Below are 21,774 nucleotides of genomic sequence, written 5' to 3'. Positions count from 1 at the left end.
CTGACCCTTGACTCCTCATCAAGTATAATTCTGATTATGTTATTCTCATATTTTTCAGTGGCTTTCCATCCCTAAAACGTTAAATACATGCTCTTCAGCATGTCATGTGAGGCCTTTCGTGGTCTGGTCCCTGCAACGTGTTTAGACACAGAGAACCTTTGTCCTTCTCATTTTACTCTTGATTAGGTGCCTTACACACTGTCTTCCTTTCTGGAATGCTCCCCATGCCCATCCATCTAGCCAGCTCCTACTCAGCCTTCCCATTTTAGCTCGGGGGTTCGCTGTCAAACTCCCTGGCTCCCTTCTCACTGCCTTTGGACACACTGCTTGCCAGCAGTCACCAACTCCATGTACTTCAGTATTTGTTTGCATTTTGTTTCATTTCTAGTACACGAGTATCCAAGGACAGAGCCAGGGTCATTTGTAGTGCCTGACACTCCACAGATACTCAGAACCTTCACTGAGTTGATGCCAGCATTTCAAGGAGTCCCACGGCCACTTAAGCAATATCTTGATGTAGGTTTTCATGGCTCTTCCCATGATGCTCTGATTCTTGCTTGTGTGGAGCAGGCTGCCACAGTTAGCACCAGGATCCCTGAATGATGTCATCGGCTGGCTCTACCCCTTCAGTACTTCCATTTCCTTGGTGAAACTGGAATAACAATATCCACTCTACCTATCGTATGAGGTTATGGTGTGGATCAAATGAGGTGATGTATGTCAACACACGGTGAACGTGCTGTGGCACCATACAATTGCAGTAGCTTTATTTCAGAGTGAGAGATTTGCTTGGGCTGGCAGACTTGCAGCACAGAAAATGATTCTTTGTTGTTGTTTTTTTCCATAGTCACAGGAGACTGTTTCCTTATTTTTTTTCTAATTAATTAATTAATTTTATTTTTGGCTGTGTTGGGTCTTCGTTGCTGTGCCCGGGCTTTCCCTAGTTGTGGTGAGCAGGGGCTACTCTTCATTGTGGTGTGCATGCTTCTTATTGTGGTGGCTTCTCTTGTTGCAGAGCACGGGCTCTAGGCACTCGGGCTTCAGTAGTTGTGGCGTGCAGGCTCAGTAGTTGTGGCTTGCGGGTTCTAGAGCACAGACTCAGTAGTTGTGGCACACGGGCTTGGTTGCTCGGCGGCATGTGGGATCTTCTTGGACCAGGGCTCGAACCTGTGTCCCCTGCATTGGTAGGTGGATTCTTAACCACTGCACCACCAGGGACATCCAGAAAATTATTCTAACATGAATGTTACCTTGCCCTGTGGGGACTTGTGTTGTCACGCCGACATTTCACTGGGGAGAGGGGCCCAGATAGTAACTTTTCCTCGTTGGTTGATTTTGAGAGATCTGAGGGGAATTGTTTTCATGGACCAAAATTTATATTACAGTTTTCATTGAGTTCTTGGTGGAAATTGTAAATTTCTGTGACCCTTCATTCAGAGATGAGAAAGCTTGGATTTGTCAGAGTTTGTCACTCTTTTAATTGGAAAGACTGAAACACTTTTTTGCCCAATTCCTTGCTTTTTTCTTCACATTGCCTTTACTTAGCATCACAGTCTAATCATCTGAAAACCTGATGAATTTGTCAAGTGTTACGGATCATCAGCCTTGTCAGTCCATTGTTTCTGTGTGAGGAGCCCAAATCAAACTCGCTTCTAAGGCAGTGGCAATGCCAGCTCCAGCAAGCCAAGGTGTTTTCCTTTTGGAATGTTTGAAATAGAAGTTTCAGGTAATCTGTATAAAGAGATTAGGATTTTACTGGCTTTTCCCTCCTAGAGTGTTTTTTTTTGGAGAATATAGTGAGCAGTTGCTTATATTTGTAGTATGTCCAGTTTTTAGAAAATTCTGTTTTTTAGATGAAGAATTTTGGTAGTCACTGGTTTCTGGACATTTTTAACTGGAAGGAGCCACAGAATGCATGGGGCTGGCTCTGCCTTCAGTACGGCAGACTGAAGGCTGTGGGGAAACATAACCTTTTCCTTCCTTGAGGACTGCCGGCAGCTCTCCCCTCTTCTAGTAATTCATAAGGGAGTTTCATCGTTCTGTGAAAGCATTTTCCCTGATAGTCAATCAAAAGCTCTTTTAACTTAAGCCCCTTTTCTTGTACTAAGTCATTGATAGTGATGGAGACACACTTCGCAGCATCCTTCTCAAAAATCTCTCTCAAATCTTGCCACTGTTCACTGTCACTGCCACTATCTTAATTTAGATTCTGATTGTGTCTCATCTAGACTGTAACCCCAGCTTCCTAAGCTCTCTGCTACTATTGTCTCTCCACTCTGGAACGCTACCAAATTCATTGCTCTAAAATATATGTGTCCCTGGCCTTTCTAATGCTTTGTAGGATAGTATCCAAGCTTATCAGTTTCACTGTCTGGACCTGTGTGTTAGGAAGTATGTTCTGCTGAGAGTGGCGTTAAATCCTAAAATATCAATGGCTTAAACAAGAAAGTTTATTTCTATCTCACAGAAAAGAAGAACAGAGGTAGGCAGGTCAAGGCTTATAGGTTAGCTCCATAGTCTTCAATTCTGCTGTGCTGCTCTGCACAGCAGAATGCACTGTTGTCCTGTAGCCTCCAGGACCAAGATGAGTGCTTGAGGTCCAGCTGCCACATCCACATTCCAGCCAGCAAGGAGGAAGAGGGAAAGGCTGCACCTCCATCCTTTAAATCACAACACTTTAACCTGCATCTTATTGCCTAAAACTTAGACATCCAGGCCATGTTTAGTTACAAAAAGACTGAGGGATGTAGTCTTCTAACTAATACTAGCTAAAAAAAAAAAAAAATAAGAAATCGGAGTTCTGCTTAGTAGGAAAGAAGAGAATAGATAAATTGGGCAGGAACTAGAATCTCTGCCATAGGACCTATCCCACCTCCCCACCAGTTTTGTTCCTTTCCCCATCCAGTCCCTTCCTGCCCAACACTTGTGTCCTCAACCCGTTAGTAGCTACAATAAACCTCTTATTAATCCTTTACCATGTCAGGCTCTTTCACAGCTCTGGGCCATGTACAAGTGCTGGCCTTTACCTGGAATGCCCTTCAACTTTCTTTCTCAAAAACATCTGTATATCCTTCAAGCCCAACTCACTTCCTCAGTGAATCTTGCTTATTTACTTAACATTGACAGCACATTACTTCATACTTGAGCATATATCAGTGGAAGAGCTTCAGGAACTTAGTAGTTGAAAAGACTTGGGTTTTAATTTCTTCTTTGCAACTTGGGCTGGAAAACTATAAATGTGGAAGTTCTTGGCATATAAATTATACTTAGAGCCATAGTGCAGATCTCTCTTCTTGAGTTCCAGATCTTCATGTTGAACTGCTTACTCAGTATCATCACTTGAAGATCTCACAGGTGGCCTCTCATATAGAACCACCTCTGAAGTAGAACCCTTGATTTTCACCGCCTCTTCTAGTCTTTCCTGTGCCAGTAATGCCTCCATCAGCCTAGCTGCAGATGTTAGAAAGCTTGAAGTAATCCTTTATTTCTTATATCTAATAATCCTTAAACTCTCATATCTAATTACCACTAAAGTCTATTAGTTCAACTCCAAAATATCTCTTAAATTGATCCTTTTTTTTTTTTTTTGCGGTACGCGGGCCTCTCACTGCTGTGGCCTCTCCCGTTGCGGAGCACAGGCTCCGGACGCACAGGCTCAGCGGCCATGGCTCACGGGCCCAGCCGCTCCGCGGCATGTGGGATCTTCCCGGACCGGGGCACGAACCCCTGTCCCCTGCATCAGCAGGCAGACTCTCAACCACTGCACCACCAGGGAAGCCCAAATTGATCCTTTTAATTCCATCTCCAGGCTTGTATTACAGCACTATCCTCTTGTGTCTGGACTTCTGCGATAGCTCTTAACTGGTCTCCCAACATCCCCTCTTAGGTTGGCCGAGTCTCAAGTTAGGTAGTCACTTTCTTGAACAAAATCCTTAGCCAGCTTCCTATTGTATGTAGGTTTAAACTCAGGATTCTTAACTTCTGCAAGGCCCCATCTGACTCGACTCCTGTCTACCTCTCATTTCCGTTTCTGGCCATGCCCATTCTTGTTCATTGTCCTCCAGCCACATGGTCTTTCTGTTCCTGATTGTGCCAAGGACTTCCCACCTCCACCCCTTCCCAAGTACCATTCCCCACTTGGGGTCTTTTGTCCCCTTCCTCACTCCTACACACACCATCCTCATATCTCAGCGTCAGTGTCACTTGCACACAGGGCCTTTCTCTGACTTCTTAATCTAAATCATATGTTCTCTTCTCTCCCTCCTTGGGAGTGTTCTTTCATTCTTAGCATTCATCACAGTTTATAATTCTATATTTATTGAGTGCTTATTTATTGAATATCACTCCAGCATTAAACTGTATGTTCCATAAGGGCTGGGATCATCTTTCTTTTATTCACACTGAATCCTCAATGCCCAGTGCTCAGTAAACACACATGGTATAAATGAAGAAACAAATGATCTTGTGATCAAACAACGCGATAGGTTCTCTCATTAAATTGACAGCTTTGCTGCTCGCTGTGGCAAGACGTAGTTGTTGGAAACCTGTTAAGGTGATTCACTTTTCTAAACTGGCAGTGTGTTTCTTCACATTCATTGAACATATCTGTGGTGCTCACCTGTAAGGCTACAAGCTTCAGTTTAATTTATTAGGGTGCATCTTTGTCTGAACAAAGCCTGATTTCTGCTGGGATATCCTTATGAACACAGAACCGGAAAAGGTCGTGTTCAGGTGTGATCTCTGAGAATCATAATTGGGCCCACTTCCATGGCTTGCCCTCTTTTTTTGAATGCAACCTGGCATAACCTTTGGAACAGAAGACTTGCTTGTTATTGGGATGGAATCTGAAGCAATAGTCATTTTAAGACGGAGCCACCAGTGACCGTTACAGAAAGCTGCATGCCCAGGATTTGGGCTGTCTCGGAAAAGCCCTCACTACCCTGTCTTGATTGCCAGCTCTTGAGACCAAACTCGGATGTCAGATATCTAGGTAGAGTATACTTGTTCATGGTAATTCCAGCCTCCTAATCTTTCCTGAATTACCTGTTGTGTGGAACACATTGGCAAGATATGTTATGGAACTGGTGTGGGTTTTTTTCTCCCTTAGAGTATAAAAGATGTTCTGAAAGCATCTCATGATTTTGGAATCGTGAACTTGGTCTAAAATAAAAGATGAACTTGGATGATGTCCCTCTTTTACAGGGTGATAAAGAGGGTGATCGACAATGGGAAAGTTTTCATTTGTTTTTCTTTTTAGAAAACAGAATTCTGCTTTCAGTGGGCACTATAGTAGGTAGATTTTAGCATAGATGGAAAAGCATACAGTTGATTGTTCTTAAGCCCCAGTAGGTCAGATCATGTCAGTGTTTCCAGAGTACGCCCAGAGTAAAGTTGGCTTTTAGCTGAGCCTTTGCTAAGAGGCAGCGAGTCCTGAAAAGGATTTATTTATTTATTTTGGCCTTGGTAATGTCTAAATGATGATAAGTACAAGTCTCTCTTAGCTAGCTGGAGTGGGTCCCACATGAATTGGTTGTGACCCCTAGAATCCAGAAACTCCAGTAGAGTTGGATAAGAATATTTTGTGGGGGAAATCTAATGTAACGCATGAAAATATAAAATATTAAATGTTCAGAAGTTTGTAATTTGCTGCTTTTTTTCATGAGTGGTTTTAATACTTCTGGTCCAGAGCCTAACTCCCTCTTTAGTGGTTTCAGTTTCTTGGGTGAATGTGAATTTTATAAGTTTTTTAAGAAAGGAAATTAAACATTAAAAGACTTTAAGTACTTTACTCTTTATATAATGTCACTAAGAAAAGCCAGGAAAATCAGGGTTGGCTTTTTTATTTGTTTATTTAATAAATATAATCTATTTTCCACCATTTTGTTTGTTATGGCTGTACCAAAGTACTTTTAAAAGTTAACATTTATTTTGATTTTGTTTTATTTCAGCAGATGTGCATAATAAGTTAACCTATCTCTATTCTTCATTGTGGGCTGGGGCAGTGTATAACATTTAGTTATTTTGGCATTTTGACACATAGGCGATTTAGTTTAATTCAGCATAATTTGATGCTCTCCACTTGTATGATGCCTAACATATGAATAATGTTAAATAGATAAAATGCGGCCTGCTGAGTGTGAGCATTACTACAAGTTAGTGACGTAACTGACCTTAGCCAAGTCACCTAACCACTGTGGGCCTGGGTTTCCTTTTCTGTAAAATGAGTAGTTTGGGGTAAATGGTGTCTAAGAATCCTTGCAGCTCTGAATTTAAAAATCCCATGAGTCTGTATGCCTAATAGGTATGTGTCTACCTGATTCCTCCTCCTCTTCTTTTCTCTTTTTTTTAAATTAGGAAAAGAGGATGCTGGTGCACCAGTTACAAAAGACGAAAACACCTTCATGTCACAGGACACAAGAGCTTTACCAGAGAAGTCGCTGCAGAGATCAGCAAAGGTCTCTGCCTGTTTCCTTCACTTGTCTGGCTGGTAGCTGAGCTACCTGTTGGAGGCCTCTCATACAATTCAGTTAGGACTGTAGTTGGTCAGTTAATCAGAAAAGTCAGTGGAAGCAGGGAATCATAAAAAGTGAATCTTTTTCATTACTTTAAACATATATTCATTTGTCTGTCTTTGGATGAAGGGCCAAGGCCTTTTCTTCGCATGTGGGTATGTTTATTGAGGTTCTGCATTATCTTTTTCTGCATAAACTGCACTTGTAATGTGACATCTATGATTTCCAGTTTGGTTTATTTAAAGTGGGGTGAGAGGGACTTCCCTGACGGTCTAGCGGTTAAGACTCCACGCTTCCACTGCAGGGGGCACGGGTTTGATCCCTGGTCGGGGAAATAAGATCCTGCGTGCCGTGTGGCACGGCAATAAATGAATGAATGGAGTGAGAATTTAGGCACTGGTGAAGCAATATGAATGTAGACTCCTAGATTTTTGGTTTTTTGCTCCAATTTTTTTTATTGTTGTCATGACCATATCTAATTCAAAAGTAAGTTTTTAATAAGTATTTTTTAGTTTCTCCAAAGTATTTAATTTAGTTGTCCAGTAACAAAAGCAATTTGTTTTTTTGCGTAATTCAATTTTATTTTTTAATTATATATGCTAGGACTTCCCGGGTGGTGCAGTGGTTAAGAATCCACCTGCCAATGCAGGCGACATGGGTTTGAGCCCTGGTCTGGGAAGATCCCACATGCCGCGAAGCAACTAAGCCCGTGCGCCACAACTACTGAGCCTGTGCTCTAGAGCCTGTGTGCCACAACTACTGAAGCCCGCACACCTAGGGCATGCGCTCTGCAACAAGAGAAGCCACTGCAAGGAGAACCCCGTGCACTACAACAAAGAGTAGCCCCCGCTCGCCACAACTAGAGAAAGCCTGTGCACAGCAACAAAGGCCCAACACAGCCAAAAATAAATAAAATTAAATCTTAAAAAAAAAATTATATGTGCTAGTGACATATTCAGATATGAGATCAAACACAGCTGATCCTCGCTATGCAGGTAGCTCCTGGTGGAAGGAGTGGTGCAATGACAAAGGATGGAGTGTGTGATAGCATGAGGTTTTCCTTTACCAGAGGCATCCGCCAGCACGTGTAACCTGGGAATGCGGCATTGCCACTCAGTCTAGCAAGTTGGATAGGAGAGTGTCTCCTGCGTATCAACATGAGGAATTTCTAAATTATATTACATATATTTTACTTTCCCCTGCCAATTGCCCATTCAGTTATCTAGATCTTTATTTTAATAAGCATTTTGTATTATTATTATTTTTTTTTTTGCGGTACGTGGGGCTCTCACTGTTGTGGCCTCTCCTGTTGTGGAGCACAGGCTCCAGACGCGCAGGCTCAGCGGCCATGGCTCACGGGCCCAGCCGCTCCGCAGCATGTGAGATCTTCCCAGACCGGGGCACGAACCCGCGTCCCCTGCATCGGCAGGCGGACTCTCAACCACTGCGCCACCAGGGAAGCCCTTAATAAGCATTTTGAATACTCACCATATACTAGGCAATATGATAGGTGTGAAAGAGTATAATGAACGGAAAGATCGTGGGCTGGGTCTGGCTCACAAATTTGTGTTTTGCTTGACCTGTGCAATATTTAAAAATTTTGGCTTAGTAGCTTATACGAAAAAAAAAAAAAAAAGGAGTGTCAGGCTTCTGGCGTCTCTTGATGAAACAAAACATCCAGCAACAGTGGGCCACATTCTTAAATGACTTTGGTCAGAGCTGAGTAGAGGCAACCTCTGTCAGTGGAATTTGTGTTCTGCAATTTGCTGCTGCCCCCCAATGGTGCTTCCTCTCTTGCTATTTTTGGTTTTGGGGTTTATTTGTTTTTGTATAGTTTCTTAATGAATTCAATCTAAAATTACAAGGCAAAACTTACACTGTGGTAAAGTCATTTCTGTGACAGTTAACACATGAATCATGAGTAATGTCATGCTGATTTGTATACTTCTTGTTCTGTCGAACATTAAAACGAAAAGCATCAGACATGATGGCATAGATTCGTTTCTCCTTGCTCCTCTCCCCTAAGCACAGCTACAAATTCTGGACAATAATAAGAGACAACCAAAGGAGAATTCTGAAAGATGAAAAGCGGAAGGCAGACTAGTTAGGGACTCTAGGGCTAGAAGAACAACGTAGCAGCAGGGGACTTCACAAGCCCTCCACCAACAGAAGGGGACCCAGGCCCCGTGTTTCTGGATCCCAACCCCACAATAGAAGGTGGCTCAAGCAGACTCGTTCCTCACTCACATCTAACAGGAGGCCCTCCAGCGACACCAGGCAATCCCAGCAGCACCTGTAAGACAAATTGCCTGGGATCTCTGCTGATGGCAAGTGGCCAGGAAAAGGGCGCTCCTTCCCCACCACACCTGAGACTTCTGTCCCTCACCAAGAGATGCCAGGCATCTGGGTGGCTTTGACAGCAGGGATCCTGCCAAAGAGGTGACCTAGCCCCAGAAGTCTCTTTGTCCCTATGGGCCTGAGACTCCCCTCCCCCACCCAGAGACACCTGGCATCCAGATGGCACTAGCAAGGGAGATCCTACCACAAGTATGTGGTCCAGGAAACCTCTTTATCCTCATAGGCCTGAGATGCCCCTCTCCCATCCAGAGATGCTGAGCAGCCAGGTAGCACCAGTAGAAGGGGGTGCCACTACACCCAAAACCCTAAGCGAGAAGTCTCTTTGTCTCTGCATGGATGTGGACCAGGATGTGCTCCTCACCCATATCAGAGAGACCAGCCAGGTGGCCAGCCCCTCAGCAGTACCAGCAGAAACTAGTGGGAGCCCCAGTGGTACCTTGTCAACCAAACATATCAAAATAGCATTGCAAAGCCTCTGAAAACTAAATTGTCACTGTAGCTACAGCCCACAAAAGTAGTCCGGGACCTGCATGCTCGCCCTAGACAGGGTGACTGCCTTCTAAAAGGCAAGATTTAAATAAGACCTTGAACTTGCTAACATTATAGCCAAAAGGTCCAGGTTACATTAGAAAATCAACTTATACCAAGAACCAGGAAAATCACTACTTGAGTGAGGAACGACAGCTAACACCAAGTTAGTTGATGCCAACACCAAGATACTGCAGTTACCTGATAGCGATTTAAGATAGCCATCATAAATATGCTTTAATAGCAAGTAAAAATTCTCTTGAAACAAATGAGAAAACTGAAAGTCTCAGCAAGGAAATAGAAGTTATAAAAAGGGAACTAAATGGAAATTATAGAACTGAAAAATACAGCAACAAATGAAATACTTGCTGGATGGGCTCAGTAGTAGAGTAGAGGTGACTCAGCACAGAATTAGTTAACTTGAGGACCAATCAATAGAATTTACCCTATGTGAACAGAGAGAAAATACATTGAAAAAAAATGAACAGAGCCTCAGGAAGCCGTGGAACAATAAAAAAGATCCAGCATTCAGATAATTGGAGTCCCAAAAGAAGGATCAAGAGAGTGGGGCTTAAAGAATAAATTATGCTGGGGACTTCCCTGGTGGTCCAGTGGTAAATAAGCCGCCTTCCAATGCAGGGGACGTGGGTTTGATCCCTGGTCGGTGAACTAAGATCCCACGTGCCATGGGGCAGCTAAGCCCGCGTGCCACAAACTACAGAGCCCACATACCCTGGAGCTAGCACGCCACAACTAGAGAGAGAAGAAAACCCGTAGGCCGCAACTAGAGAGAAGGCGCGGAACAACAAAGAGCCTGTGCCACATGCCTCAACAAAGACCCTGCCTGCTGCAGCTAAGAGCCTGCCTGCCAAAAAGAATATGTTGTGCTGACTGGGAACAGGTTAAAAAAAATACCTTAGAGCTTCTGAGGTCCTAGCAGCAGTTGTATAACATTAATGTGTGATGGTATGCATCTGTATGATTATAATTTTCTTCTTTTCTGGTGGACTGAGTAACTTGTGTTTAAGGTTAGAGAATAGCAGTGGCTGCATGGTTCCAGAATTGAGGATTTTTGGGGTAGGTGCAGTGGAACAACAAGAGGGGTGAGGCATTTGATGACATATGTAACAGGACTTGAAGTGATGAAACATGGTGTCTCTGGCAGGTAGGAAAGGACTCAAGGCTAAGAAGTAGCTAACAGACATTGAGAGAAGGCAAGGGTCAAGGCACTAGTGGTCTTGATGTGGTGAAAAAGCCCGTGGAGGGGCACAGGAGAGTGAGAGCTGAATGATGGATCAGTCCAAGATGATGTGTTTCTCTTGGTAGAAATAGCACGTACTTGTGCTATTGAATTTTTGCCTGGTGAAATGAGAGACTGGGTTTAATCTTGGAAAGAAGGAAGGTTAAAAGGTTTCAGCATTTGAAGGCATAATAAAGAAGTTATTTACGTTTAATAACATTTTAAAATAAACAACTATTGTATTGTTCACCTGAGATACTGGTATAGTTCATGTGAGAAAAATGTAATGCAGACCAAATACCTGGAGCTGTACTTCCCTGCTGGAGTTTTACATATTTTTTTGAGACATAGGTCTTGGTTTTAAAAGCATTTTCATCTAATTAATCTGTGTATTGCTTAGTTTTCCTTGGGTATATGTGCTCGCTGACTTCAGTTGTTACAACTTAAATGTAGATAACTTAGTCACAGAGCCTCACTGAGAGATACTTCATTTAGACTTAGAAAAACTGCTGGACCCAGATAGTTGACCAAATAACATTCTACTGACTTCTCCCAACTGTTATCCAGTCCTACAGATAAACAGCATTGACTATATCTTTGGTATTTTCAGGTGGTTTACATCTTGGAAAAAAAACATTCCCGTGCAGCGACTGGCTTCCTCAAACTCTTGGCCGATAAGAACAGTGAACTGTTTAGGAAGTATGCCCTGTTTTCTCCCTCGGACCACCGGGTGCCTAGAATTTATGTACCTCTCAAGGACTGTCCCCAGGACTTTGTGACCCGGCCTAAAGATTATGCCAACACGCTGTTCATCTGCCGCATTGTGGACTGGAAGGAAGACAGCAACTTTGCCCTGGGGTAGGTGACTTCTGGCGAGAAAAACCACAGATCCCAGACGGAACTTGGTTTAGGTAGCATTTACGTAAGCATTTTTGTGTGTATTTTAATTATTATTTCTTCATTAAAGCATGCGTACTAGGCGTGGTTCTTCAGAAATCACCCTTAGCTACCACAGCTGGCCACCTATAGGTTCCTTGAACTGCCAGGCAATCACCTCTTTTGTTTGTTTTTTGGCATAAAACATAAGCACATTCTGAACCTCTGCTTATTTCCTGTTATGTTATGAATCCTGTTTGTAGTTGTGAACTTGCAAAGAATTCATTGTATCAAACAATCAGACCCCTCCTTTCAGACACTGGTGTTAAAATATGTGAAATTCCAGGCGTATTCATGGGACCTCAGTCCCCCATGCTTTAAAATATGAAAGTAAAGGTATGTTTGAATGATGTTCTTTTTTGGTATTGATCCTTCAGAGGTTTCACTTGTGGCATTAAACATTAAATTACCCTACTGTAAACAGGGAAAGGTACCATGTTTTTAGGGAAGCTTTTAGAAACCAGTCTAACTTAAATATAGATTATATAGCCACAGAGCATCATGGATAGCCATTTCCTTGTAATCTGAAGAAACTGCTGGACCTAGCTGTTTGATCAAATGCTGTGCCTGTTTCCTTCTTACAATTGGTATTCATTTTGAAAGAGAAGTTGTATTAAGTTTTAGCTATATCTGTAGCCCTTTATTATAGATGGTGTCTGGTTTATGCTTAGGTTTCATTTTAGGAAATGAAAATAAAGGCATACAAGCTGGAAAAATTTGCTCTGATACTACTTTTAGTCTAATTGGGTGACTTGCTTGTTGGTCATCTAACTTGTGCAGGATGGACCCTCCTGGGAATGTTCCGTGGTTATGAGTGCCGACACTGAATGGATGGCCACGATGTGCTGCTTTGATGAGGTTTATTCTCTGCTTAGCCTTTTATGGTTAGTGAAGTAAACCAAATCAAATCTGTGTGTCCTAATGCAATTTAAGAAATACTATCCTGGGCCACTTTCTCAGTGCTATGAAGATCACTGTGATTTATATGATCTCAGAGCCACTCAGGAACAGTTGCACTTTCTTTTTTGCTCTCAAGTGGTGGGATTGCAATGTCATCATTTTGAAGCCTAACTCATTATCCAAAAGTGACGTCAACCCCTTGAGCCCTAAATAGCCCTTCTCAGCGGCTTGCCAGTTTCTCACCATCCACTCAAAAGGCTTGATAATGGCTGTGCCACCTGGCCCCTGGTGATTGTGCCCACCACACTGTGCTTGGCAGTGAAAAGGGAACACTTTCACATCAAGGCAGGAAATCCAGCCTTGTCTTTTATCTGCCTTTCTGTCATATCCCATTGTGTATACTTGATTGGGCTGTTTCCTTAGTTTTTGAGCTGTAAGGGTGTAGTCAGGAAATCTTCACAGAATGAGTTTCTCTTATTACTCAGATGGCCCTTCAGGTGCTTTTTTGTTTTGTTTTGTTTTGTTTTGTTTTGTTTTGTTTTGTTTTACAGATCCTCCCTTACTTCATCAAGAACTCTTTTCTTGTGGGTAAAGTACAACAATAATCAAAAAAGGAGTCAGGCCTTTGAAGCAGCAAGGACATTCTCTGAATCTAAAGAAAGAATATTTTAAAATAATAACCATATATTAATCATCTATTTTTCAAAATGCAAAAGTTTGAAGATTCTCATACTTAGATGGAAAGCTGTGCTTTTTCTCGACCTTTTTACTATTAAGACATTAAAAATTGTCTTTTATGGAAATAAGCCTTTTAAAATCCTTGTGGAAAAGAGAAAATTTATCTCAAGAAATAAAATGTGGCGGGTCTTCATGGTGAAGTTCTCAGCTGACGTCTGTCTCGTGGGGGTTGCGCGCTGCAGCTGTTGCCTGTTGGGGGTCGCCTGGCTCTTTTGTTCTGGCTATCTGTTACTGATCTTTAGGAGCTGAGGTCACCGTTTCCCAGTCAGAACATGCCGTGCTGTGACCGCTGGGGTTTCCTCTCTCATCTTTGCCAGGTTCTGACCCGGAGCGTGAAGGTAGTACTTGCTCTGGGTATGAATGTGAAAGCATAGAAACCATGCCTAAAAACCAAGTTTAACCGAAGCGCCTTTCTTTTGAATTTCTTCCCTGCCCCAACACTCTGCCCTTTAAAATTATTGAACTTCTGCCTATATAATTGCTACTGATTATTCAAGTCCAAAGTCATTTACTTCTTCTGTAGTTAAATTCAGTTCACAAAGACAGGTGTTAATCATATGTGTAAGTCACTGCTGTATTATGTGAGAAATACAAAGGTAAACAAGCTGTGGTTTCTTTATTTAAAGAAATGATAACCTAATGCAGAAGGAGTTTACATAAATGTCACAGGATTAATTTGATTCCAAGAAATGGAATCCTACTTGATCTAATTTAAATAAAAGTGGTGATTAATATAAGACATTGGTGGTTCACCTAAAACCCAGGGCAGTAAGCGTAGGCAGGTCTCATGAGGAGCTCAGAACTAACACGGTGGCAAAGGAGTCACAGCTTCTCTCTCAACCACCCTGACCGGTCCAGCCACCACATGGTATCTTTTCTCTCCCCCTTTCTGCACATGAGTTGTATTAGTCTGCTTTTTTCTACACAGGAGCCATTTACCTGCTTGATAGCATACATGGCCCCCAAATGGTACTGCCAGTCCTCTGCAGGTCACACACTGTAGTCTAGAGCACAATACAGAATTCCTAGGGTAGAAGATCTTTATTGGTCTATTGAGACAGTTATTTGCCTAATAGTTGTAAACAGAGGTAGGGGTCCGAGGTCCTGCGATCCACTGCCCCGTTATCAGGGACTGGGGGACTCAACTCCCTGGCAAAGAGTGTGGGTAAAGCAGATGGACTGAATGGCCTGTCTCTCTGAGCTCTAGCTGTGGTACAAAGCAGAGTGTTGTAAGCTCTTCCATAGGAATAAAATAATTTTCTGGAAGCTTAGAGGAGGTGGATGAAGGGGGAAATCCAGGGTTGTTTCTGGGAGAGTGGAAGCCTGTTTGCTAAAAGATCACTCTGATTCAGAGTCCAGAGTGGGTGGGAAGGGCCATGACTGAAAGCAAGCAGTAGGCTGTCGCACTAAGATGAGATGGGAGAACCTGAAGTAAAGGAGCTGCAGTGAGGGAAGCAAAAGGAATGAAAAGAGTCAGGGGAGACGAAGAAGGTAAATTTTCTCAGACATGGTAACCAATGGGAAGAGGGGCATGAAAGAGAAAGACAGAACCTTGAATGAACTCTCAGGCCTCTGACTTGCGTGATTGGTTAGATGATGGCATTTAATCACGATTCATCAAGGACAACTTCATCTCCTACTGTTCCCTTCACTTTTGCCTCATTACTTGCCATTTCATTGCTAACTGTGTTCCTAGCTCCAGACTTTTGCACACTAGACTTCCTTTCCCAGCAGCGGCTTTCTCCTCTCCCCAGTGTTTATTTAGTGAAATACTCAACTTTTAAACTTAACTCAGTCGTCTACTCAGAAAATGTTCCCTGACCGAGTCCTCTGTCATGGGTGCTTCCATAGTTTCTAATAATACCACTCTTAAAGCTCTCATCTGTTTGTATTGTAATTGCTTACGTAAGTTATTTACTTGGCCATGAACTTCTTTAGGACAAGGATACTCGGTGAATGTTTGCTGGCTGGTCAGATGGGTAGATGAGAATGATTTGATGACCCCAGGGTCTTCAGCCATGTTGTCTAGGAAGATGTTGTACCATAAATCAAGCTAGAAAACACAGGAGTGGTTTAGAACAGAAAGTGATGAGAACCAGGTTCTATGGTTTCAAAATCAACACTTGATAACAATATACAGTCAGTATATAACTGCGGGTGGAGAACCCCACATTTAGAATCTTTAACAAAAACGTTAAGTAGCATGTGCACATTAATAGAATGTATAATTTCAGTAGCTTTGGAAGGGGCCTTCAGGAGGCCATGGGTCTTGGTGCCCCCTTCAGTGTAAGCATTGCTTCTCTGGCACTCCCAGTGGCACTTGGTGCCTCCAGTTAAGGGAAGCCCAAAGAGAATTACAGTACTAGAGACCTCTAGTTGTTACAAGTTAATTTTTATCTTGTTTTTGGAATTGCCATGAGAGATTTCAGTTGAACCTTATTCACCTCTATACATTACATGCCACACTTTGATGAACCTTAGTCCTGTAATGCTATCAAAAATCTAAAAGTAATCTGTTCTTAGTGAAACCTTACTGGCTTTTCGGGGTCACTGCTTTTTGTTATGCATCACAACATATTTAGTATTTTTTACATTTAGTACTAGATTCTTGTCCAAGATACTTAAAAAGCCACATTGGCTTCCTTGCTGAAATGATTTGTAATTATATAATCAGACTTATAGTTTTAAGAGCTTCTCAACTCTCTTAAATCATCCTTCCCTTTAGAAACTCCTGCAGTGGAATTCATGCTTATACTTTCTCAGACCTTTGTGAAATCTGCTATCCTAAAGTATAGAGTTTACAGTCCCATCCTTCTCTTCCAGGATGTCATGCACATGGAGATATCAAGGTCACTTTCTCCTAGATTTATCATGGTTTCTTCTTCTGGAATATTTAAGGATAAATCTTGAAGAAAATGGAAAAGTTTTACAGCAGCTACTGTGAAAAACATAGTAGTGTTTCTTGGCAACACTGAAGACTAACTAAAGATCTATGACGTGAATTGACCTAGAGCAAACTGACATATTTATATTACTTTCTCTAGCAAACTTTGGTAGCTTTAAGGGATGGGAAGGAGGAAAATGAATAGGTCAATGCATGTCTAGCAGGGTTGAGAAATTTTTGGTTGAACGTGGGTTGTCTAGGCTTAATGTCATAGTACTGCACATTTTAAGAGAATGAAGGATAGCAGCTTCCATTGGAGAGAGTGACTGGGTGAGGTGAAAGGAGAGGAAGGGAAGTTCTGATTGACGATGTGTGTGGTGGGGAAGAAGTGGCTGATGGGTGAGGGGGTCTGTTCTGGTATCTTGTTCAACTCCCACCTTTGCACCTACAAGGTGTCAGTAATCAGAAATATTTGTTGACTAATAGAAGCAAATACTTTTACTATTCCATTCAGGTTTGATTGATACTGAATTTCTTATGAGGTAGATATGAATTGGGGAGATGGTCATTAAATTGCATTAAACTGTGTTTAGGAAAAAGAAACAGTAACTAGGTTGGTAGAAAAAACAAACAGGATAAGTTAGTTTGTTTCATTGAGGCGTAGCCTACAAGATTTGCAAATTGAAAAATAGCTCTAGCTAGTCCTTCCTCCTGTGCAAAGAGTATTTCACCTTTTCAAGAGAATGTTCGTATCTGAAGACTCTTCTGAGGAAGAGGCTGTGTTATGTAATCCTAAAAACTTGTATTACCAAACTTAGACTTTATAAGTCCTTTTCGGGGGGCTTTGGCTCTAGCTTGGCTGGTAGATAAAAAGCAAATCAGGCTGAGGAGGGGGCTCTTTTTTGTGACTGTTGGGCTCCACCTGGTGGCCTGGAACGATCCGCTTTAGTAAAAGCTAATGTCTTCAACATTGAGAGCATCTTGGTCAAAACAGAGCAAAAGTAAGAGTGGAGGAGAGTGGTCTTGATGCAGGCTTTGGTTCCAAATTGTTCCTTCCTTGTACCTTGTGCAATCATGAACCCTTCTTCCATGGTTGTCAGCTTCATCCGCAGTCTTCTTGAAAATATTATTTTAAAGTATTAGAGAACCGTAGCTACCATCAGCCTTCTTTTTTACTCCTTAAAAGCTTTCAGCCTCCTCTTTGCTCCCTTCACATTGACATTAAACTCTTCACTCTCAATCTTTAGGACCTTCCCTAAAATCAGTCAGTGTTATTGAGCCTTGCTTCTCTTCCACATTCTGTCATCACTGATCTGCCCACACTTTTTTTTTTGAAGTCCCCAGTTCCTTACTTGCTGCCTTCTGCTGCATCATAATACTGAGCCAGAAAAAGGGAAATAATATGTTCTTTCCTCCTGATTATAGAAAACAGTACCTAAAATATACAGCTCAAGTATTTGCCATACTTTGTTTTCACTGCGTATTTTTACTGAAGTTCTGGGTGTGGCCATGTTTGATTGTTCTCCACTTGCAGGTTCTCAGGGATCTGATATACCATTGTATCTGTTTGCATGGGGTTTCCAACATAGGCCAATATGCATGAAAGCATTTATGTGAGAGCAATAATGATAGTGATAATCACTCCAAGAATGTATGACTGCCTTCCCGTGTATAGCCTAGTTTTAAGGCTAAAACTTTATGAGGCTATGTGGTAGAGGAAGGAGGATGAATGGTTTGCAACACTAATGTTGACTGTTAAGTGTTCCTATTTTCTTTAAGGCACAGAGACCAATTCGAAGGACTTTCCTGTCTTAATTTCTTCTGTCTGTAGTTGGCCCCTTCCCTCAGTAAGGTTTTTACTAGCACATTATGCAGAACAGTGGACCTAATGCTTATTTGTTGACAATGTTTGCACATACACACAACTCCCAAGTGTAAGAAGCTGGGAATGTTTCAGCACTGTCCTGATTAATCTTACAGTAGGACCCAGTTGTAACAGCATAGATTGTGAATGGGAACAGTATTTGTGGAGGAACTCTGGTGAGTGAAAAAAATTGAGGTAGTGATCATTATAAATTATTCTAATGAGGAAAACTTTCTATCTCACAACTATTTCTTATTGCAGTATCAAAATTTTTTAAAAATTGCATTTTTTTCCAATACATACTCATTATATATTTGATACTAAAATTATTTAAAACATGTGCTATAGAAAGTGAATATTTTCCAGAATTTCATCCCCTGAAATAATCACTATTAAGAGTTGGGTATATATTTGTCTAAAATATTGTTTTAAAATATTTATTGGACTTCCCTGGTGGTGCAGTGGTTAAGAATCTGCCTGCCAATGCAGGGGACACAGGTTTGAGCCCTGGTCCAGGAAGATCCCAGGAAGTAGTTGTGGGGCACTGGCGGAGCAACTAAGCCCATGTGCCACGACTACTGAGCCTGCGCTCTAGAGCCTGTGAGCCACAACTGCTGAGCCCGCGTGCCACAACTACTGAAGCCCGCGCGCCTAGAGCCCGTGCTCTGCTACAAGAGAAGCCACCGCAGTGAGAAGCCCGCGCACCACAACAAAGACTAGCCCCCGCTCTCCACAACTAGAGAAAGCCCGTGCACAGTAACAAAGACCCAATGCAGACATACATACATAAAGAAATAAATAAAATGAGGTTTCCTTTATTAAAAAATATTTATTAATATTAATTGCAAAGTATGTTTCACAGATAAAAGAATACATGTAACACTAAAGTGATTTTTGAATTCTTGTATTTAAACCACCCTTGAACTCACCACCCAGATTAAGAAATCTGTCACAATACTGTTGAAGCTCCCTGTGTGTTCCTCTCTGTCCTAACCCCTAATTTTTTCCCAGGAGGTAACCACTGTCTCAGACATCTACCTTTCTTTATAATTTACCCATATTTATATCCCTGAAAGTGTTAGTTTTGCTTGTTTTCGAATTTTATAAAAAATACCATGCTACGCAGATTCTTCTGCGACTTGCTTTTTTTTCATTTAACATTATGTTTCCAAGATATATTCATATATTTCATTCATTTTAATTCATAATATTTCTATTTCCTGAAATATACTATAATTTGTTTATCTAGCGGTGCATATTTGGGTTGAACTGAAGGTCTTGCTATTATAAACAATGCTCCTATGAACATTCCAGTGCTTACTAACTGGTTTCTCTAGACTCTACTTAAGAGTAAAATTACTGCATCATCTGTGATACATATGTGCATGTTTAACTTTACAACTTTACAGCCAAATCATTTTCCAAAGTGGCTCTACCCATTTTTAGTCCTACCAGCAGTGTTTAAACTCCATTGCTTCACATTCTTATCAACATGTGATATTGTTAGACTTTTCAGTTTTTGCCAAACAAGTGGATGTAAAATGGTATCTCACTGTGATTTCAATTTGTATTTTCCTAATTACTGATGAGATTGCGCACCTCTTCATATATTTATGGTCATTATGTTTCCTCTCCTAGAGATTATCTTTAATGTTTTTACTCATATTTTTCACAGTTAATTTTTTGTTTTGATAATTTAGATTTCGAATTGCAAAAATGGTACAGAGAGTTCCTGTATCCCCTTTACCCAGCTTCTCCTTATGTGAACATCTTTGTATTATCATAGAATATTTACCAAAACTAAGACATTAACTTTGGTACAATACTGTTAAATAAAGTGTCGAATTTATTCAGATCTTATCAGGTTTTCCACTAACCTCCTTTTTCTGTTTGAGCATCTGGTCCAGGATCCTACATTGCAGTTGTCATGTCACTGTAGTTGTTCCAATTTGTGATAATTCCTCAGCCTTGTCTTTCATGACCTTGACACTTTTGAAGAGTACTGGCCAGTGATTTTGAATGTTTCTCAGTTTGGGTTTGTCTAATGTCTTCTCATGATTAGACTGAGATTAAGCATTATTGGGAAGGATACTATAAAGTCATGTACATCATATCGGGGGTACGTGATATCAGTATGTATACTGGTGAAGTTAACCTTGATCACTTGGCTAAGATGGTACCTGCCAGAGTTCCTAACTTACTATTTTCCCTTGTAAATATTATACTATATTCTGGGAGATATTTTTTGAAACTCTGCAATTCTCTTTTTGCTTAAACTTTCACTCACTCATTTTAGCATTCTTTTTTAATTGGAGTGTTTGTCATTTGATTTTTTTTTTTGAGTTTAAAAAAATATTCTAGAAAGTAGTCTTTTAGCAGTTAATAATATGGAAAATATCTTTTCCTTGGTTTAAGAGTTGTCTTTTCATGTTGTTAATGTTAACTTCTGAAGAACAGACACTTTAAGTTGCATTTTCTAACTTTTTGGTGCTGGTATATAAAATTACAGTTAATTTTTGTATATTAATTCTTTATCCAGACACCTTGCTAAATTCCCTTATTAATTTTAATACTTTGGGTATAGTTTCCTTTGGATTTTTAATGTAGATAATCATATCATTGGTAAACAGATTTGTTTCTTCAATTCAAATCCCTAAAACTTTTCTTTCTTTTTCAAATCTTCCTGAACTGGCAACTCACAGTTGGGAAGGAGATATTTTCCACACAAATGAGTAATGACAGTTCAATTTTGAGTGAAAGCAGTAGTAGCAGGCATTTTTTTCTTGTTCCTGATTTTTTTGATATTAGTATTAATAACTTTGCTAACGTGGCAGCTGGTTATTAAAGGACTCAAGTGTTTACCTAGATCCATGTTTTGGGTTTTATTTATTTTTTTACCATCTTCAGTTTTCTTAGTTTTCCTCTGGAGTTTCAAGGAGGAACAGAATGCCTTTTTTCCAGGCTCAAGAGCATTAATTTGTTTATTTATTTATTCAACCATCATGTACTGGGCACTTAAGATGAACAAGCATCAGTGTAAGATACAGAAACAAAGAAATGTTTATTCTCTTTAGGATGATTCTCCTCATCTATAATAAATAAGAGATGTACAATACCTAAACCACATTTACACAGCTAGAAAGAGGCATGTGCCAGAAAGGAGATACAATCAAAGGAGAGTGATAATACTGAGGAGAGAGATCTGCCCTGGGGAAGGGATGACTTCTTGGTCTTTCATGAAGGTGAAATGAGCTTGTTTTATTTTGGGGGGGCCTGGTTCAACATGGAAATCATAAAGGGAGCGGCTTTAAGATAGAAATACATTGCTTAAGGAAGGAGCCATTAATAATATTTTTATGCTCTAGAACCAGCCGTACCATGTCAGTGTGTACTGAATATCTACAAGATATATGATGTGAACAGTCCTGAGATTTTATTTTTGGTAGTAAGAGCTTCATATTTTCTGTTGCAGAGGGAAGGGAAGGAAAGGAAAGTTTGCTTCTCATGGAAGATATTTTAAAATATTTTTATATTAGTTAGGATGCTTTTAGCACCAAGTGATAGAAAACCCTGACCCAAAGTGACTTAAATAATAAGGGAATATATTATCTCACATAAGTGGGAGTCCAGAGGTTGTGCAGGCTTCAGGCCTAGTATAGTCAGTGACTTGATATTATCAGATTGCCCTTTGCTGTTTTCAGTGATCTAGCAGTGGATTCTCTATGGCCGTGAAGATGGCTGCCAGTGTGCTCAAGCTGCATGCTTTCTTGATCACATCAAACAAGGAAGGGGGAAATTCTATCCACCAACCATG

The 21,774-nt window shown here is 41.0% G+C and overlaps 1 protein-coding gene across 11 annotated transcripts in view; it reads left to right on the top strand.

The window, feature by feature from the left end:
• The window catches only part of DIS3L2 (DIS3 like 3'-5' exoribonuclease 2), a 375,493-nt gene that overhangs the window by 151,560 nt on the left and 202,159 nt on the right, over positions 1-21,774 (top strand). For all 11 annotated transcript variants that reach the window (XR_009541014.1, XM_060151851.1, XM_060151847.1 and 8 more), the window contains exons 7-8: positions 6,355-6,455; positions 11,249-11,496. Coding sequence is in view for 10 of the 11 variants with exons in the window: in XM_060151851.1 (XP_060007834.1) it covers positions 6,355-6,455; positions 11,249-11,496 (349 nt within the window). In the remaining variant the exon portion in view is untranslated. The remainder of the gene's footprint in view (positions 1-6,354; positions 6,456-11,248; positions 11,497-21,774) is intronic.

Source organism: Lagenorhynchus albirostris, chromosome 6 (assembly GCF_949774975.1).
Source record: "Lagenorhynchus albirostris chromosome 6, mLagAlb1.1, whole genome shotgun sequence".
Taxonomy (NCBI): Eukaryota; Metazoa; Chordata; class Mammalia; order Artiodactyla; family Delphinidae; genus Lagenorhynchus; species Lagenorhynchus albirostris.
The sequence above is the reverse complement of the archived record's forward strand: the minus strand, read 5'-3'. Positions and strand labels throughout refer to the sequence as shown.